The following is a 15,260-nucleotide window of genomic DNA, read 5'->3' as shown; positions in this document are numbered from 1 at the left end:
ATAACTTACAAAATAGATAGTAACAATAGTGCTGAAATAGCACACTGCATTTGTTTGGTAATTGTTTGAGGCTGATTGACAGAAGGTAATACCAATGAAGCCAAGCTGGGAGAACTCCAGGATCATCCAGTCCTCGGAGGACAGCTGCAAGGCGAAGTTCCTCATAGTGGCAAAATAGTTTGGCTTGGCCACAATGTCATCCTCCAGCTAAAAGAAGCAACACAGAATGATAAAAATAGCAGAAAAGAAACGCACTGTGTGAGATTAATGTGAGGTTATCCTTAATGGGGATGGGAGCTCTCCTATTTGATCAACATTGTCTGAGCTGAGCTAGGAAACAACTACACTAAGCTAGCAGGTTACACTAAGACAGCTGAAAATATTTTCTCATGACAATACCTCTTCTCTTTCCACATGAGCGCAGATAGAAACGACATTTAATGGACGAGAGAGAAAGGAAGTTTTAACACAGAAAAAATTCTGTCAACATTTCTTCTAACGTCATCATGATCATAAACAGCGTGCCTAGATTACATCAGACAAGAGTTGGAGAAGCCCAAGAGATTTATGGTGAGAAAATCACTGCCATCTTAAAAAGCACTGGTTAAGTGCTGAGGGAAAGGAAATGACTGCCTTTTTTAATTTTCTGAAATAAAAAACAGCTTTCTTGTTTGGTTTCATTAGGTTACACATTACAACAGTTTCTCCTCTATTAAAGATTTGTTAGCCTATAAAGAAATATTTTTTTACTTGTAGTAAGTAACACAAATATCTCATGCTAAAGATATTCAGAAAAAAAATCTTCAATTTATGTACATTTACACATTGGGGGGGGGGAAATCCAACATAAAAAATATTTTAGCAAAATCATTTCATGCATCATTTCATCATGATAGTCAAGCATTAGCCGAGATCCTCCCCACAACATCGATACGAGTTAAGACAACATTTAAATTCCCTTTGGCATAAAAGTGTTTTTCATCTGAATTAAAGAGAAGTAGGTGTGTCCTTTTGGGGCAGTAAAAAGTGTTGAAAGCAAGAGTACTGTTGATTTTAGCTGAGGGTATTTTGACATAAATTTTCATTTACATGTGATTCTTTCCCCACCAAATGTGTTGAGATTCTATTTACACGTTTTATTTCAGTCGCGTTTCATTATTATTAATAATAATAATAAAAAAATACATTTCACACATCTTTAGCAGGGTTGCTGGTAAAATGGTTGAGTCATAAATAGTGTACACTTATCTTGATATGCAATATTTACACACAAAGGTTTATTGTAATATTTTTACCTTTCAGTGTGAAGTGACAAAAAAGCTTTTCAGATGATACATTTTAAGTATGTTTTGTTTATTTCCATGCTGCAGCAAACATACCAAATTGAGACTCTTCTGCATTCCACATAATGAAGCATTGAAGAAATTTCTGCATTAAAATTCCAGTACATACCTGGACATAATAAACCCCTTTGCTCACAGCATACATCATGAGAAAGGAATAATCCAGATTCTGCTTCGTTCGCCATCTAAATAAAAACAGAAGTCATTGAAACACAAACATAAAAATCAACCCATGATAGCCGAGTCCGTCCTCCTGCATGTTAAGGAGTCTTACATTTGTGAAGTGCGTGTCAGACAGACTGCTTTACATGTACAAAGCAAAAGTGTTTTTCCAGGTATACGCGCAAAGTTGCGAGAGCAGACTCTGCTTGAATAATTTATAAACCCCAGCTGCCACACTAATTGTTTGATCCAAATGATGTAGCGGTCGGGAATAAGACTGCTCACAGAGGACTGCAGGTGTTTCTGTGTGGGAGCTGTCAAAGACGCATTTCTGACTACACAAGCTCTGTTACATATAAATGCGGATGCCTGGCTTCTCATAACACACCAGTAAGCAGGGACGGTCACTTATTCCAACTTTGAAAGTCCACGGTATTTTCTTAGCTAATTTAGATGCAAACACAGAAAATGTGACAATCACCAGATGCAATCTGAAACGTCTGCGCCCTCAAACACCCACACAGAGTGCGGTGCTCCTAAAGGCTATTATGTGAATACATAGAAGAAGCCTGCACTGCACTGTAAACAGATTTCTAATCAATTCAACTACAAAGAGAAGATAAAGCGCGGTGGATCAGATGGAGCCCTGCTTAGAGACAGCGATACAGAGTGCTGCTGCTGATGACCTTGATCTGACTTTGACAAATGCCTGTGGAATACTAAGCGCCCCATCAAGCCACCTAAAAGCTATCACATACTCCCTCCCCTCCCTGTTCCCCTGACTCATCTCTCCACTTTTTCTGCAATCCTCACCACAGCTCTTTTACATTCCATCAGAGCGTTGGTTAAACTAAATTTAACTCAGTATTTTAGCGTGTTTTATTACTAAGAAGCAGAAGAAACATCGATATGTGCCATACACACAAAAACAAACACCAGAGATCTGTCCTCTTGTATACATTTAACAGCTGTCTTCAAAATAAATCTTCAAGTCTATCGGTTTTTATTTTTATTTTGTTTTTTTAAACGGTTTGTCTCATTACTACATCAAAGCTCTAATGTGCATCCTACTTTGCTCAACTCAAAATCCGGAGAGCTTTCAATATAATCCATGATTAGTTAAATCTAAATATTATTTTAAGTGGTAAGTTCAGTCTTTTTACTCACTTAAAAGATACATGGGTAAACGGAAAACCATCTGTGGTCTTTAGATCGTTTTATATAGAAAAATAGCTTTTTCACATATTTCCCTTGAGTTTAAAGAGCGTGGTAGCAATTTAATAAGAGTATTACTTTTTCTTATTGGCTGACTAACAAAAATTACCAAAATCTCCTGATTGGCTGATCAGGTCAACTTGATGACTCCACCGACTCCACAGAGTTTAAGCAGGTCAAAGTGCAATATAAACCTACACTCACAGCTGATTATAAACAACAAAAATATGAACTCCATTTCTGATTCAAACTATTAACAATGTCGGCTTTTTAATATCAGCAGATTGTACTAATAAAAGTTGTGATGAGAAATCAGCTAATTGTGAAACATTCTCAAGCAATGATTAAAAAAAGTTACTATAAGCTAAGTTGGGGATATTATGGTGTCTACTTGCAGAGATACTGGGATAAGTACTATAATATGTGTAGATAAACATTTACTATGCACTGTAATCCTTCACAAAAACCCAGTGGAAGGATCAAGCATTAACCGAATGAAACTTTTATAAAGAAGAGGCTCCAATTTGGCTCTTGGGTGGAAGAAAAGCAAATTAGTTCTTTTACAGATCCAGTTAAAAACTGTCTCTAGCGTAAACCCTGGATAAGCACCTGAAATACTTTTGTGCAAAAACTCTGAGCTGAACAGAGAAGATCTGGGCCAACAAAAGGGACTTAACGTCTTCTGCCAAGATGGATGTCTGATGCCTCAAAATCACATATTAAGGTGATTTGGAAACTTTAAATCGCTCCTTCCCCTTTATTTCTTCCTCTCTCAAAGTCTACACTTCATACTGACGTGGAGAATTAGGTGGCCCTTTCTTTAAACTCCTGGGAGATTAGTTTAATTTTGATTAAAGTTTAAACATTTAAATCGGTTTACTTATTCAGAAAAAGTTCCACTTTCTCTATGGTAGCAGTGGAACAGAATTAGCAATAGACATTTATTGGTGGATTAGTATACTGTTCAACATATTCACATTGTTAAACAAAAAGTTTGATTAATAATATTAAATCAAACTCTTGACTATGCTATTAATCAGTTCCCAGTGGCTTTAATTTTAACAGACTTTACTTAAAGTGTAAGCATAATTACCAAATATTTTCTTTAGATTGTCCTTGCTTTCTTTTTTAAGTCGAACAATTCAATCTTTAGACATTTTTTTGATAGTTTACATAATAATTTAGAAGCCTTATGTACAGTAATGAAGCTTAACGTAGCATATCTACTGAGGTCTTGTTATTTGTGTAATGCGTTTTTACCTGACTCTTTCTTTGGAGTCTCCAAAAGTCTCTTTGAGGTTGTTCAGGTCAGGATAATAGGCGGCCGGTGGGGATATGACCTCCAACAAACCCGAGTTGAGCTCTGTAGAGAATCTAATGACGGAAACGGTTTGGACACAGATGAGACATGAAGCGTGGGTTGCTGTGTACAAATGTTAGTATTCTGAGCTTAAAAGCTGTCTGCAAAAAAAGAAGAAAAAAAAAAGTGCACTTACTCTTTTTCGAGGCCAACAACCACGCTGTGAACATAGTCCAGGTCCGTCTGCAGAGATCACACCAGGAGGAAACATTACACCCACGCAGTATGGTTTTTTTGTTTGCTTTTTTTTCCTTCGACTCTGACAAAGCTTTATTCTACCACTCAAGTTCTCACCTCCCCAACAAACACAATGATGACACAGTCAAGCTTTTCCTCTGGTGAGAGCTTGTCTATTAGTGAACGCAGCGTCTCCGACAGATACGACTTCACCTTTCGCTTCACTGTGGGGATCCCCATCACCATGGTAACTGAGGAAAAGATACAGCACGAGGTGAGAAACAGGAAAGGACCACAGGGGTAGTGGATTCATCGCAACCGAGTGGGCCAAAACAAATAATCTTTAGAGAGCGAGAAAGTCGACAACAGATTAAGTCAATCTAGATCCACAAAAAAAAAATGCAATTCGTGCCAAGACTGGCAGATGGCACAGAGAAGGATGACGAATAGAAGGAGTTTGTAAGATGCAATGTCACAAGATAAAAAAGGAATATTTTTGATTATTGGCATCGTTTTTCCCACAGAGAGAGAGAGAGTATGGATATGGTTCAATGGGCGCGGGTGGGAGATGTAATTAACAGAAGATTCATATCCTCTGAACTACATTATGACAATATTCAGATTTTAAAATAAGACAATATTGTATTTGAAAAATACTATGATACAAATTATTATATAAATTTTGAAAACAAGTCTATATATAAATAAAACTTTGCCCGTTAGCTGCTGCCTCACAGCAATCCATCAACTCAAATACTCAAAAATAAATAGTATTGAGGGTTTCCCTGTAATCATACAGGTAAAGGCTTCACCAGAGTTTGCCTGGTTTACACAAAAGTCAATGTTTTGCTTAGGTAAGGTTGTCCAGGGTTAAGAGCTGATAACAGCTCTAAATTACTTACTTTATTGGGGCAGCAATCTGCAGATATGAATATGGAATGTGTGAGAGTGTGTGTGTGTGTTTGATAGTGCAGGCGGAGGACGGTTAAAGCGGGAACATGCTGACTGCGCCGATTCGGTGGACACATGGGGCCCCCCCCAAGTAAAAGCACGCAACAAAACTTGAGGTGCAGCATGAGCGAGCAGCACAGCGGATTGAGAAGGGGCGCAATTCTCCAGAGTGATCTGTGCAGCGTGGAGAATCTGTCCTAGTTCTGCTTTTGTGTTTTTCACACTGAGCTCCATGTTGTATAGCGACACCCACCACCAAGAAAGTAGGTCGAGGATGAAAGGAGAATGTGGGAGGAAGGAGAAAAGACAAGAGTGACGGGGAGGATGGCAGACAATGAAGGAGGGATAATGCATGCATGTGCAGCAGGACCGACTCCAGGACTGCACCGCCCCTCGTCCCTTGATCAGCTCGCCTGCTCCGCTCCGCTGGGCTGTCATTTTCACTCCACCAGAAGGCAGGAGGAAAAAAAAATTATATATATATATATATATACACAACTTGCTACATGTTTTTTCTGAAAACAAGTGGTTGGTACAGTTTCCAGTGATTTGCAAAAATGTTGTTCAATCATTTATTGAAAATGAGTGTGAACGTGTTGTTTTTAGTTCAGACACTATGGATACAATTTATGTAGTGTGAAATAAAAAGAGACAAGAAGCGTGAACGAAAAATAAAACAAGCAAACAAAAGAAAGATACAAGTGTAAAACCATGCACAGCAGGTAAAATAAGGATCGAACCCGTCAAATGTTCAGGAATGCCACATTTACATTTTAAAAACATAAATTGTGACAATTGTTGTACAATATTCAGCAGCTCAACTGCACTGCTAAATGTAACTCGACTGGAAATTGACGATTTATTGGTATGAAAGCAATATTTGTGTTTGCAAGACTGACTACATAGAGTAATGGCTTTATAGCCTAAAAACAACACATTTTACTTTCATCTTCACTTACTTTTTATATAATCATCTCAATAAACGGTTAAAAGTATTTTAGTAAACTTTGAAGTCCATAGACCCTCCATGTAGTAGCATATCATTCATTTTTAAAACTTTATCAACATTTTACATTAGGTGATGGAACAGAAATGATTTGCATTTATTTAAGGAAAATGCTACTAATAAAAACAACTTTTTTACTGTCTTAAGTAAACCTCATTGCCATGCAGCTTTAGATTTACAATACATACTAGAGATCTTAAATTAAAAAAAAAAAAGCAACAGAATTCGTGTCTTTCAAATCGTGACGTCATCTTCCCGTTTGGTCAATGATTTTTCTTTTTAATAATCTATTATGACAGGGATTAAAATGAACTCTAACGATCTTGAGTAGGGAAGTCGGTTTGCTCAGCTGATAAGCAGGTGTGAGGAGGGGTGTGGTGGAAGAGCTACTTTACTGTAACCACAGGCATTGCTGTGACTAACTGGTTTCACAATAGTGATGGCATTGTTAAAATATGCATCATCATATCCTTAGTTTCATCTGTTAACAACTAAAGTGCCTCAAGGAAGGGTTTGTATTGGTGTTGTGGAAGAGTCAGGTGAAAGGGTTTGAGGGACACCATAAACAAACCCATATGTTTTTAGATAAGCTTGTAAAACACTGTCGAGTTCTGTGGAGCTTTTGTCCATTTACAGCGCAATGAAGTGAGGTGGCACAGTCCCTGAAATCCTGAAACTCAAACATCAAACCAAACAAGTTTTACCTCAGAAAATCTCAGATGTAAATGAGAAAACAAAACCACAAAAGATGCAAATATGCGGTTTCTCAGCAGACGGCACTGCTGTAGAGTTTTCCTTCTAAAATCAGAAGTCAGAATCTGTGACATACAGATCTTGTGATCGAAGAAGTTGCCCACCAAAGGAGAGATAAAAATCTGGAGTCCACACCATCACAGTCATAGTTGTCAGAACTAGTAAGTGAGACGCCAGTGAATGACAATAATCATGCGATGGGACTGGAAACTCCGACTCTCGTCCAATCTGAGTGTCTCCACGCTGAGCAGACACTGTAGGCTGTGGGGTGACGTCTTCCTGTTTCCTGTCACATTTTTAAATAGAGAGAAACATCTGAGACCACGAATATCTGGACAGGCACATGAATGCCCACCTAGATCTGTCTCAGAAGTCCCTGCGCCCACTGTTATTTCATCAGCATTGTTAAATTTGGAGTTGGCTAGCATCCTGAATCGTGCAGCTATAAATAACCCAATGCCAAACATTCACAGACCGGCAATAAAACAAGAAATCCAAGATAAGATAGATTTCTAAGCTCTAAGATGCAATGCAGGTATCTTGATGGAAGGGTTGCCAGTGGCAACTAACAATGTCATGTATCCAGCTTTACTGGTACAGTGAGAAGATGTATATAAAGAAAAAGAGAACATGCCACACATCATTAAAAAAAATTCCTTGAAGATTAGTGTAACCAGTCGAATGTCGTGGTTTGCAGAGAGTAACTACATTAAAGGAACAATGACATAAAAACAGAACTAAGACTATATTATTATATGTAAAACTTCAAATTTTAATCAATTAGACTTGATGGGGAAAATCTGCAGGCAGCAGTTGTGACCCCACCATAACCTAATCCAGGAGCTGCAGCTCCGCTTCGTGCATTGCAATAAACCCAACTGAGCATAATTCAGAGACGAAAGCTGTTGGCACGTATGCAAAGGGCTGCAGTGAGTGGGCATTCTCTTTCACTTCTGAGGATAGCAATAGTCTCTTAAAACACTGCTGACGAGAAGTATTTGTACACCTGGTCAGACCAGAAAAACAGCTACTTCCTAGAAATCTTGTCAGGCTGAGCTTAGTGACATCTCAGTTCCCTGATCTAAGGACAGGAAGTAAAAGGGAAAAAAAAAAAAAAAAGCCTAAAAAGGCCACATTTTACATACGGCAGAAAAAAATGCCAACAATATAGAGACTTCATCTTGTTTTCATTAATAGTTACAGTTGACTTGACGTTTTGCTGCCCGTTTAGAGTCCATTTTATTTTCTCAATTTTAACGATTAAAATGGGACAGGGCCATTAGGATGATGTAAACCTTAAGCTTACTTCAGCCTTAAATCTAGTGCACACATAAAGCACGAAAAGCAAGATAAGGACACTTCTTAATAGGAATTAAATGCAGAAGAGGTCATATGGAGTATGATGCAGCTTACAGGATAAAAGCTAAATCAGCAGCAAAATAGATGGAAAACAGACTGAAAGTATCCCAACAACCAGGAGAAAAACACATTGTGCAGAACTGCTGGCTCATAAAAAACACTGATGCAGGCAAGAGAGAGAGAGAGAAAAAAAAAATACTCCACAGGAGGGTTCACTGCATCATAAATTTTAAGAGGTTCTTGTATTCGGTTTATGTTATCAGTGTAAAAAGTTTTGCTGCAACGCTCTTTGGGAAGAACATAAGAGGAAAACAATTATAATTTTAATTACAAGTTGTTATGTTTTACGTAAATATCCGTCTAGAAAGCTAAATCCTCCGAGGACACTTGTTGTGAACAAGTAACAACCTGAGAACATGTTGAGACCTGAGGATCTCCCTGGTGTGATAAAGATGTCGGCGGGTTTTACTGTGTTTGTTAATCATTCTCTGTACAGAAGGGGGTGTGGAGGGGAAGCACCATTAAAAGTTGGCAAAGTTAACTTCATGCCGAGTAAGCAAAATGTATAAATCCACTTCTTACCTCCTGTGCGTCCAAGACCCACTTGGACTGCCGGCTGCAAGCTGCCCTCATTGTTGAGGAGGTGAGGCAGGTGGTGGTAGATGTTTGGCACCTGGAGAGCTTTCTTGTTTGTGAGCTCCTTCAGTAGTTTCTGTGTCTCGTCTGAAAACAGGGCCGAACAAAGCAGCTGACGGTGAGCTATTTTAAGAGCTCTAACTGGAGAGGATTTATGAGCACACGGCCAAATTGTTTAGACAGAGATCACATTAAAACCAAACATCACATAAGTCATCACTGGCTGATAAAAGAGCAGAAAGCTGGATGAAAGCAAAATGCTGGTGACGTAGTTCTCAGCTGTCAGCTGTAAAATCTGGTCATATTTAATATATGACTTAAAAAAAGAATGCTTTTAATTGACCCCATTAGAGCTAATTAAATAATATTAAACTTAAGTAAACTGCAAAACAAAACTTGTTAATGTGTCATATTACAAAAAAGACTTTCTATCAAAGCTTTATGATTTTAATGAATAAGATTTTCAAATTAGCTAGTGCGTCACCATAACAAGGATCCTGCTCAACAAGGTGATCCATCTCTCACTTATTAGATATAAGGGGTGTTTCACTGCTGCCAGTCTGACAATTAGTTGCTTTCAGTGGGTTTTACGTATTTTATTTGACTTAATCGATGTTTATTCACACCATTGTGATGAAATAATAATTAGCTCCATAAAGATAGCAGCACAAGAAGGAATGCTGGACTGGAGTCAAACAATGTTGAGGACAATGCCCGTCAAGGCGCAGGCCTCGGTTACCTGAGAAGCTGATGAGCGCATCTTTGCTGCCGTTGGTTTCGGCGATGGCCCGTCTGAACTGCTCCAGAATGTGGTTGAGCTCAGACGAACGCTGCAGAGTCCTGTGTTCTGCAACACGAAGCCGTTCTTTCAAAGCGTGGAACTCCCGTTGGTAGGCGATCAGCTTCTCTGTAAAGACAAATAAATAGCGTGGATTAAACTTCACGCATTTAAAGGTGACAACTTGCATAGAGAAAAAAAGAAAAGGAGAAAAACATGGCTTAAAGACTAAAACCATGTTTTTTTAGCAGTGTTGGTGTATCTAACCGCTCCAAATCCTGATTTATTTATTGGACGTTTGGCCCTGCAACCCTAAGTGCATTTATGTCTATGTTTTGACAAACTCCGTGTAAACTGGGTGTTTTTTCTCTGCATTTCATGCAACAGCGGTTGAAGTTTAGGGAGAACAGAACCAGATCTAAGACTCGGTTTGAGGAGGAGCACAGATCTTATTTTTAGAACAAACAGGGTATAAAAAACAGAAGCTGAATTGGATTTTGGTTGAATTATGGGTGAATGCTTTTTATGAGCACTGGAGAAAGGGAACAGCAGAAGGAGCAGAGGAGTGCAAGAGTATTACAGATGGAACAATGAGATCTGGATTTCTGAAGACGAAAAGGTAAACCTTAGTCGTGTTTCATCTTGCATCGAGCCGAATTTCATAAAAAGTCAAGAAATAAATGTTTCACAAAGCTCCAAAAACTGACACACAAAAAGGATGCCGTCATTTCAGTCTTCTCATAGCTGTTGCAACAAATGAATATCTGTTATAAACAGTGTGGCATTGCAGTCTGTAAGGCCATTGTTTCACCTCATAAAAACAATGCAATCTCACGCAGAGGACATTAACAGGACTCGTTCCTCCAATCACACGTCTTTCATTGGTAATTTAGAAGCTGCACATGCTAACAAAAAAAAAATCCTGTTTAGGAATATCACTGACCATCTGGACAGTCACTCTGCACAAGGTACATGTATAACAGCAAACAATGGGCATACGCTCACGGTGGTAGCATGAACGGCGTCCAGCATGAACTACTCCTCCTTCTTTTTCCAAACACACGGCTCAAAGCCCACTTCGCACAAAACTACTTGTTATGCAGCATTAAGATCAAAAGATCTCCCATATTTCCTAAAGATTGCTGCGTTTTTAATGCAACCATAATCATTGTAGAATACTTTAGTCCGGGTTTGACCAATTTACAGGCTACGCTTTTCATGTTTGTCTCAATCTGTGGTGGTTGCGTTAGCAAAGAACAACTTTTCATTGGCTGCATGGAAAGTGTTATAATAAGAAACACAAAACAGGACTTTCTACAAGATTTTCTTTGAGTGTATGGATGGCAGGGGGTGGGGCAGCCATGCCTATTGACTGGATATGGAAATAAGCAGCAAAAACCTCATTCAGAGCACGAGTGGCACAACTTTTTTTTTTGTTTTTGCATCCACAGACTGGTATATAAAATGTGTAACTTATTAACACAAAAATGGGGAGTGAGACTTTAAAAACACCGTCAATGTTTTAAAAAAATTAAAATAAAAAATAGACGGGTGTAAAACTAGGAATAGTTGTGTGCAAGTTTATAAGAGCAGCAAAGTTGGGGTCTACCGCAACATACTTTTTGACTAATTTTTCTGCCAATCTGCGATAAACTCAGCATTCCATAAGTGCTGCATCATTTTTTTTTTCCATGTTTTGAGGGGTTTCAGTAGAAGTCTGTATTGTTAGGAGCCACTGCATTGAAAAATGCTATTCCTCAAACTGCAGGAACAGTGACTCCATGCACCTACACAGTGTTTGCGAGCATAGCTGAGAAAGGACCAGCGTAAGGCCAGATGGCAGGCTGCTGAAACTTTAGAGGATTGAAAACAATGAAAGTTATGGAGCCAGCAGCACTAGAAGTATAAACTTGACCTGAAAATACAGATGGGCAATATCCTCTCCGACTTGTGGTTGTCAGTGCATGCTGAGAAGGTGTGATATGGGCTTGGGTAGTCTCTGATCTTCCTTCTTTCAGCTTTAGAGTGGCCTTTAACAGTACGGTCACAATAACAAAGCCCTGGATCCCTTCATCTTTCCCTCATCATCACTCTCTTAAATAAGCCATTGTCCACCCGCTGTGGTCACAATATTGGTTTTCTTCGTTTTTTTAGTTTGTTTTTTTTATTTTTTGCACAGACGCTTGTTATTCACCCCTGAATGTTGGTCTCTAAGACTCACACAGATGTTGTGATTTGGCCCAGACTTCAAGGAAAGGGCAACTTCAAACTACATACAAGACTTTCATCTTCACTCCCAACCCTTTAATTGTAGGATGCTGCTGAAATGAAGCTCCACCTGCGCTCTCACAGTGAGAAAAAAGTCAGAAAGCAAGCAAAAGAGACAAAAACACGCTAAAGAAGTAGTTCGCTGTGGACAGACGTATTACATGGCAACAGCGGGGGGGAAGCAGCGTGTTATAGTGTATGTTGAAGCTACATAAAAAGTTATGGTGAAATAAACGACCTGTTGGAGGCAGCTGAAGACTAGAGATTGAGGGAGCAGTTCACCTTCCAGTTGGAGAAGAATAGCCTCAAAAGATTAGCACTGAAACAATTAATCAAATTAATCACGATAAATCAATAACTGGAATACTCGTTAACTAATTTAGTAACTGATTAATCATCTCCTGGAGTATACAAACTCAAAAAAAGCTGAAAGATCCCCACCCTCGGAGCAGTAATTTAGTCAAAACTGTACCAAAAATAGTATACATTTGTTTTTAAGAGGAAAACAACTTTGTTTGCAAAGCCGCTTCAGCCAGAACTCAGCAAGTGGCATAGTGTTAGCTTCACCTGGTTCAAATTCAGTAAAAACAAATCCACTAAGCTCCTTTTGCTATCCAATTATTAATCGGTTAATCAAAAAAAAAAAAAAAAGATCAAGTGTACACTAAAGGCAATAAATGTTCTCTTATTTAAAAAGGAATAGGTTATTTACATTTTTATGCATTTATAATATTATGTACAAAAAAAGGCTAGTGTGGTTAAATGAAAAATCTGAAGAAAGTCCCTTTTTTTTAATCTGATTAATCGATTGTCAAAATAAATGACAGAATAATCAACTGTTAGATTAATTGTCAGTTGCAGCACTACTAAAGCTACAGCCAGAGCTAAAATGGAGTAATTAAGTTTATAGCATATTATTCAAGTGTTAGAATGGTCTAGTCAAAGTTAAGCACTAGATACAATTGAGATTTTTCACAAAGACCTGCAGCTGCACTTGCAGTCAGAAAAAGCTCTACAATATATTGACTACGACATTAAATCTTTAAAAATGATGTGGTTGTAACAGGACAACACTGTAAAAAACTCTTTCCTGCTGTATTTTTGCTTCGATTCCTTTGGCCAGCATATTTTATTGGAGACATGTGGGAGGAATGAGGGGGCAGATATGTAAATGGACGCTCAGGAGCTAGCCTTTAGAACGAGCTGAATCAAAGTCACATACTCTGGCTTGGACACACACACACACACACACACACACACACACACACGTCCACACTTGATGAAAGCGCTGCTCTCAAAAACAAAAAAATATTAAATTCTTGTGTAACTAAAACTGCTCACCGGCTCATTAATTAGGCCTCTCTGGATTTAATGGAGGATAGTACGTGCATTTTCATGATGTTTCCCGCATTGATTTTTTTTTTATTTGAGCGTTTCTCTAGTGGCCTGGGAAACTGTTCTTAATGAAGCACAAAATCAGCATGAGGGGCTTAAACTCACAAGTCAGGCCAAATTATTGTATATGTTGTCATATAAAAGGGCCCACTGGGCTAAGTTGATTGTGCTGTAATCAGTGAGGTCAATTTAGGCTACCCCTTGACGTTTAATAGGTTTGCTCAAACCCATATAATCTTGCCTTAATGTGGTTTCTTGGTTAATTCAGTCACCACCTCCATTCAGCTCTTATCTTAAGCATAGTGTTTCTAAGCCCAGGGTTTAAAATAACATCACCTGAGGTATTGTGCAATGACAGAAATATGAGTTTGTTGTCACAGACAACAGGAAGCTTAGCTCTTTTATCTTCCTTAATCTAAGGCTCATACTTCGTAAACGTCGCGCCACTGTTAGACGCAGCAAGAAAAGAAAGTAAAGCCATTATGTGAAATGTTAGGAACGTCTCAGACCTGATCAAGACAATACCTTAAATGATCGGCGTCCAAGTTCCTGACAACATTTGCATTCCACTTTGTTGAGATAAGCAAGAGTTTTCTCAGAAGTAATCTTCGTAGTGAAAGAAAGGCAGTGTTGGCTGCTGCAGCTCCCAGTACGTCCGAGTCAGGAGAACTACTTTTCTGTAAGTTTTGTGTTCATAAATGACTGGAGAGCCCCATTGAATAACTCTGCTTTTAGCGTTTTTAAGTCAAATCAAAACAGAGAGCAAATATGCTAACGTTAACCTTGAGCTTCAGCAAATATCTAAATCATCAAAGTGAGTTAGAAATTAGTTTATTGAAGATTGCAGCTGTATTTGTTGAGTAAGACTGGTGATGTGCTGTCTGAATACAGCAGATTTTTTAAATTAAGTTAATTCTCTGAATTGCTAAGTGCAGTATCATTATTATTACTAATATTTAGGTGAAAGAGTTTTGAGACAAATAAGTATGTTTCAAGTAAGAACATAGCTGTTTTTGGTACAACTTGTTTTCAGTAAGACAAAAGAGACAATCTTAGCTTCCCTACGTACAACATTAAGCCACAACTTTCTCAATTTCAAAGCTAAAGCAAAATAGCTATTTTGTGATTATATATATATATATATATATATATATATATATATATATATATATATATATAACTGACAAAGACTGTATCAGGCCATTTATCTGATCATCCAAAGCCTGCACCCCTAATCTGCCCTTCACTTAATTCTGCCTTGCTGAGGCAAGGTGCTGACAGACAGTTCATGACTGCTGAGGTGGGATTTGTGTCACATGTGTACACAAGTGGAAGACATGCAGCACAGAATATGCAGATGTCAGTGATGGAGCCAAGTTTCACACTTCCAGCACATTTTCACTTTTTTCAACACACAAACTGATCACCTATCAATCCTAAGCAGCATCGCGGCAAATATTAAATTAATGCATAAAGGACGAGTGGGTGAAGACTGTGTGCTAAAATAAAAGCGATACTGAAAAACGGATGATTTGTGAGCTGATTTGTAAAGCGTCTTAAAACACAGGCTCAGCTAAATCTTACCAGTGATGCAGATGATTCAACATAAACTGTGAAGCAGAAAGTGTGCTTGCGGGGTAATTTAACCCAATTACACACACAGAAATATCTACCGTAGTACTGGATGTTGGTTTTTATCTGCTGAAGTCTAAAGATATCACTGTTATATCTCTGGTTACGCAACAGAAAGGCATTAAGCAAAAGTTACGTTTTGCTCGTTATTCTTAAAAACAGCATAATCACTTCATGCATAACACGCTTTAGAGGAAAAAAATGGCCTCGTTTATATTTCCGCCA

The 15,260-nt window shown here is 38.4% G+C and overlaps 1 protein-coding gene across 1 annotated transcript in view; it reads right to left on the bottom strand.

Annotated features, from left to right (window-relative positions):
• Window positions 1-15,260, bottom strand: part of mgat4a (alpha-1,3-mannosyl-glycoprotein 4-beta-N-acetylglucosaminyltransferase A) — a 34,926-nt gene that overhangs the window by 8,286 nt on the left and 11,380 nt on the right. The window contains exons 2-8 of the mRNA XM_015005466.2: window positions 9,702-9,869; window positions 8,909-9,049; window positions 4,375-4,508; window positions 4,217-4,263; window positions 3,981-4,094; window positions 1,453-1,528; window positions 93-207 (exon numbers count right to left, since the gene is read on the bottom strand). Coding sequence (XP_014860952.1) covers window positions 93-207; window positions 1,453-1,528; window positions 3,981-4,094; window positions 4,217-4,263; window positions 4,375-4,508; window positions 8,909-9,049; window positions 9,702-9,869 — 795 coding nt within the window. The remainder of the gene's footprint in view (window positions 1-92; window positions 208-1,452; window positions 1,529-3,980; window positions 4,095-4,216; window positions 4,264-4,374; window positions 4,509-8,908; window positions 9,050-9,701; window positions 9,870-15,260) is intronic.

The sequence above is a fragment of the Poecilia mexicana genome, unplaced genomic scaffold, assembly GCF_051168715.1.
Source record: "Poecilia mexicana isolate PSO_F unplaced genomic scaffold, ASM5116871v1 scaffold_2, whole genome shotgun sequence".
NCBI classification, from domain to species: domain Eukaryota; kingdom Metazoa; phylum Chordata; class Actinopteri; order Cyprinodontiformes; family Poeciliidae; genus Poecilia; species Poecilia mexicana.
Note: the sequence above shows the minus strand (reverse complement) of the source record. Positions and strands in the feature narration are given on the sequence as shown.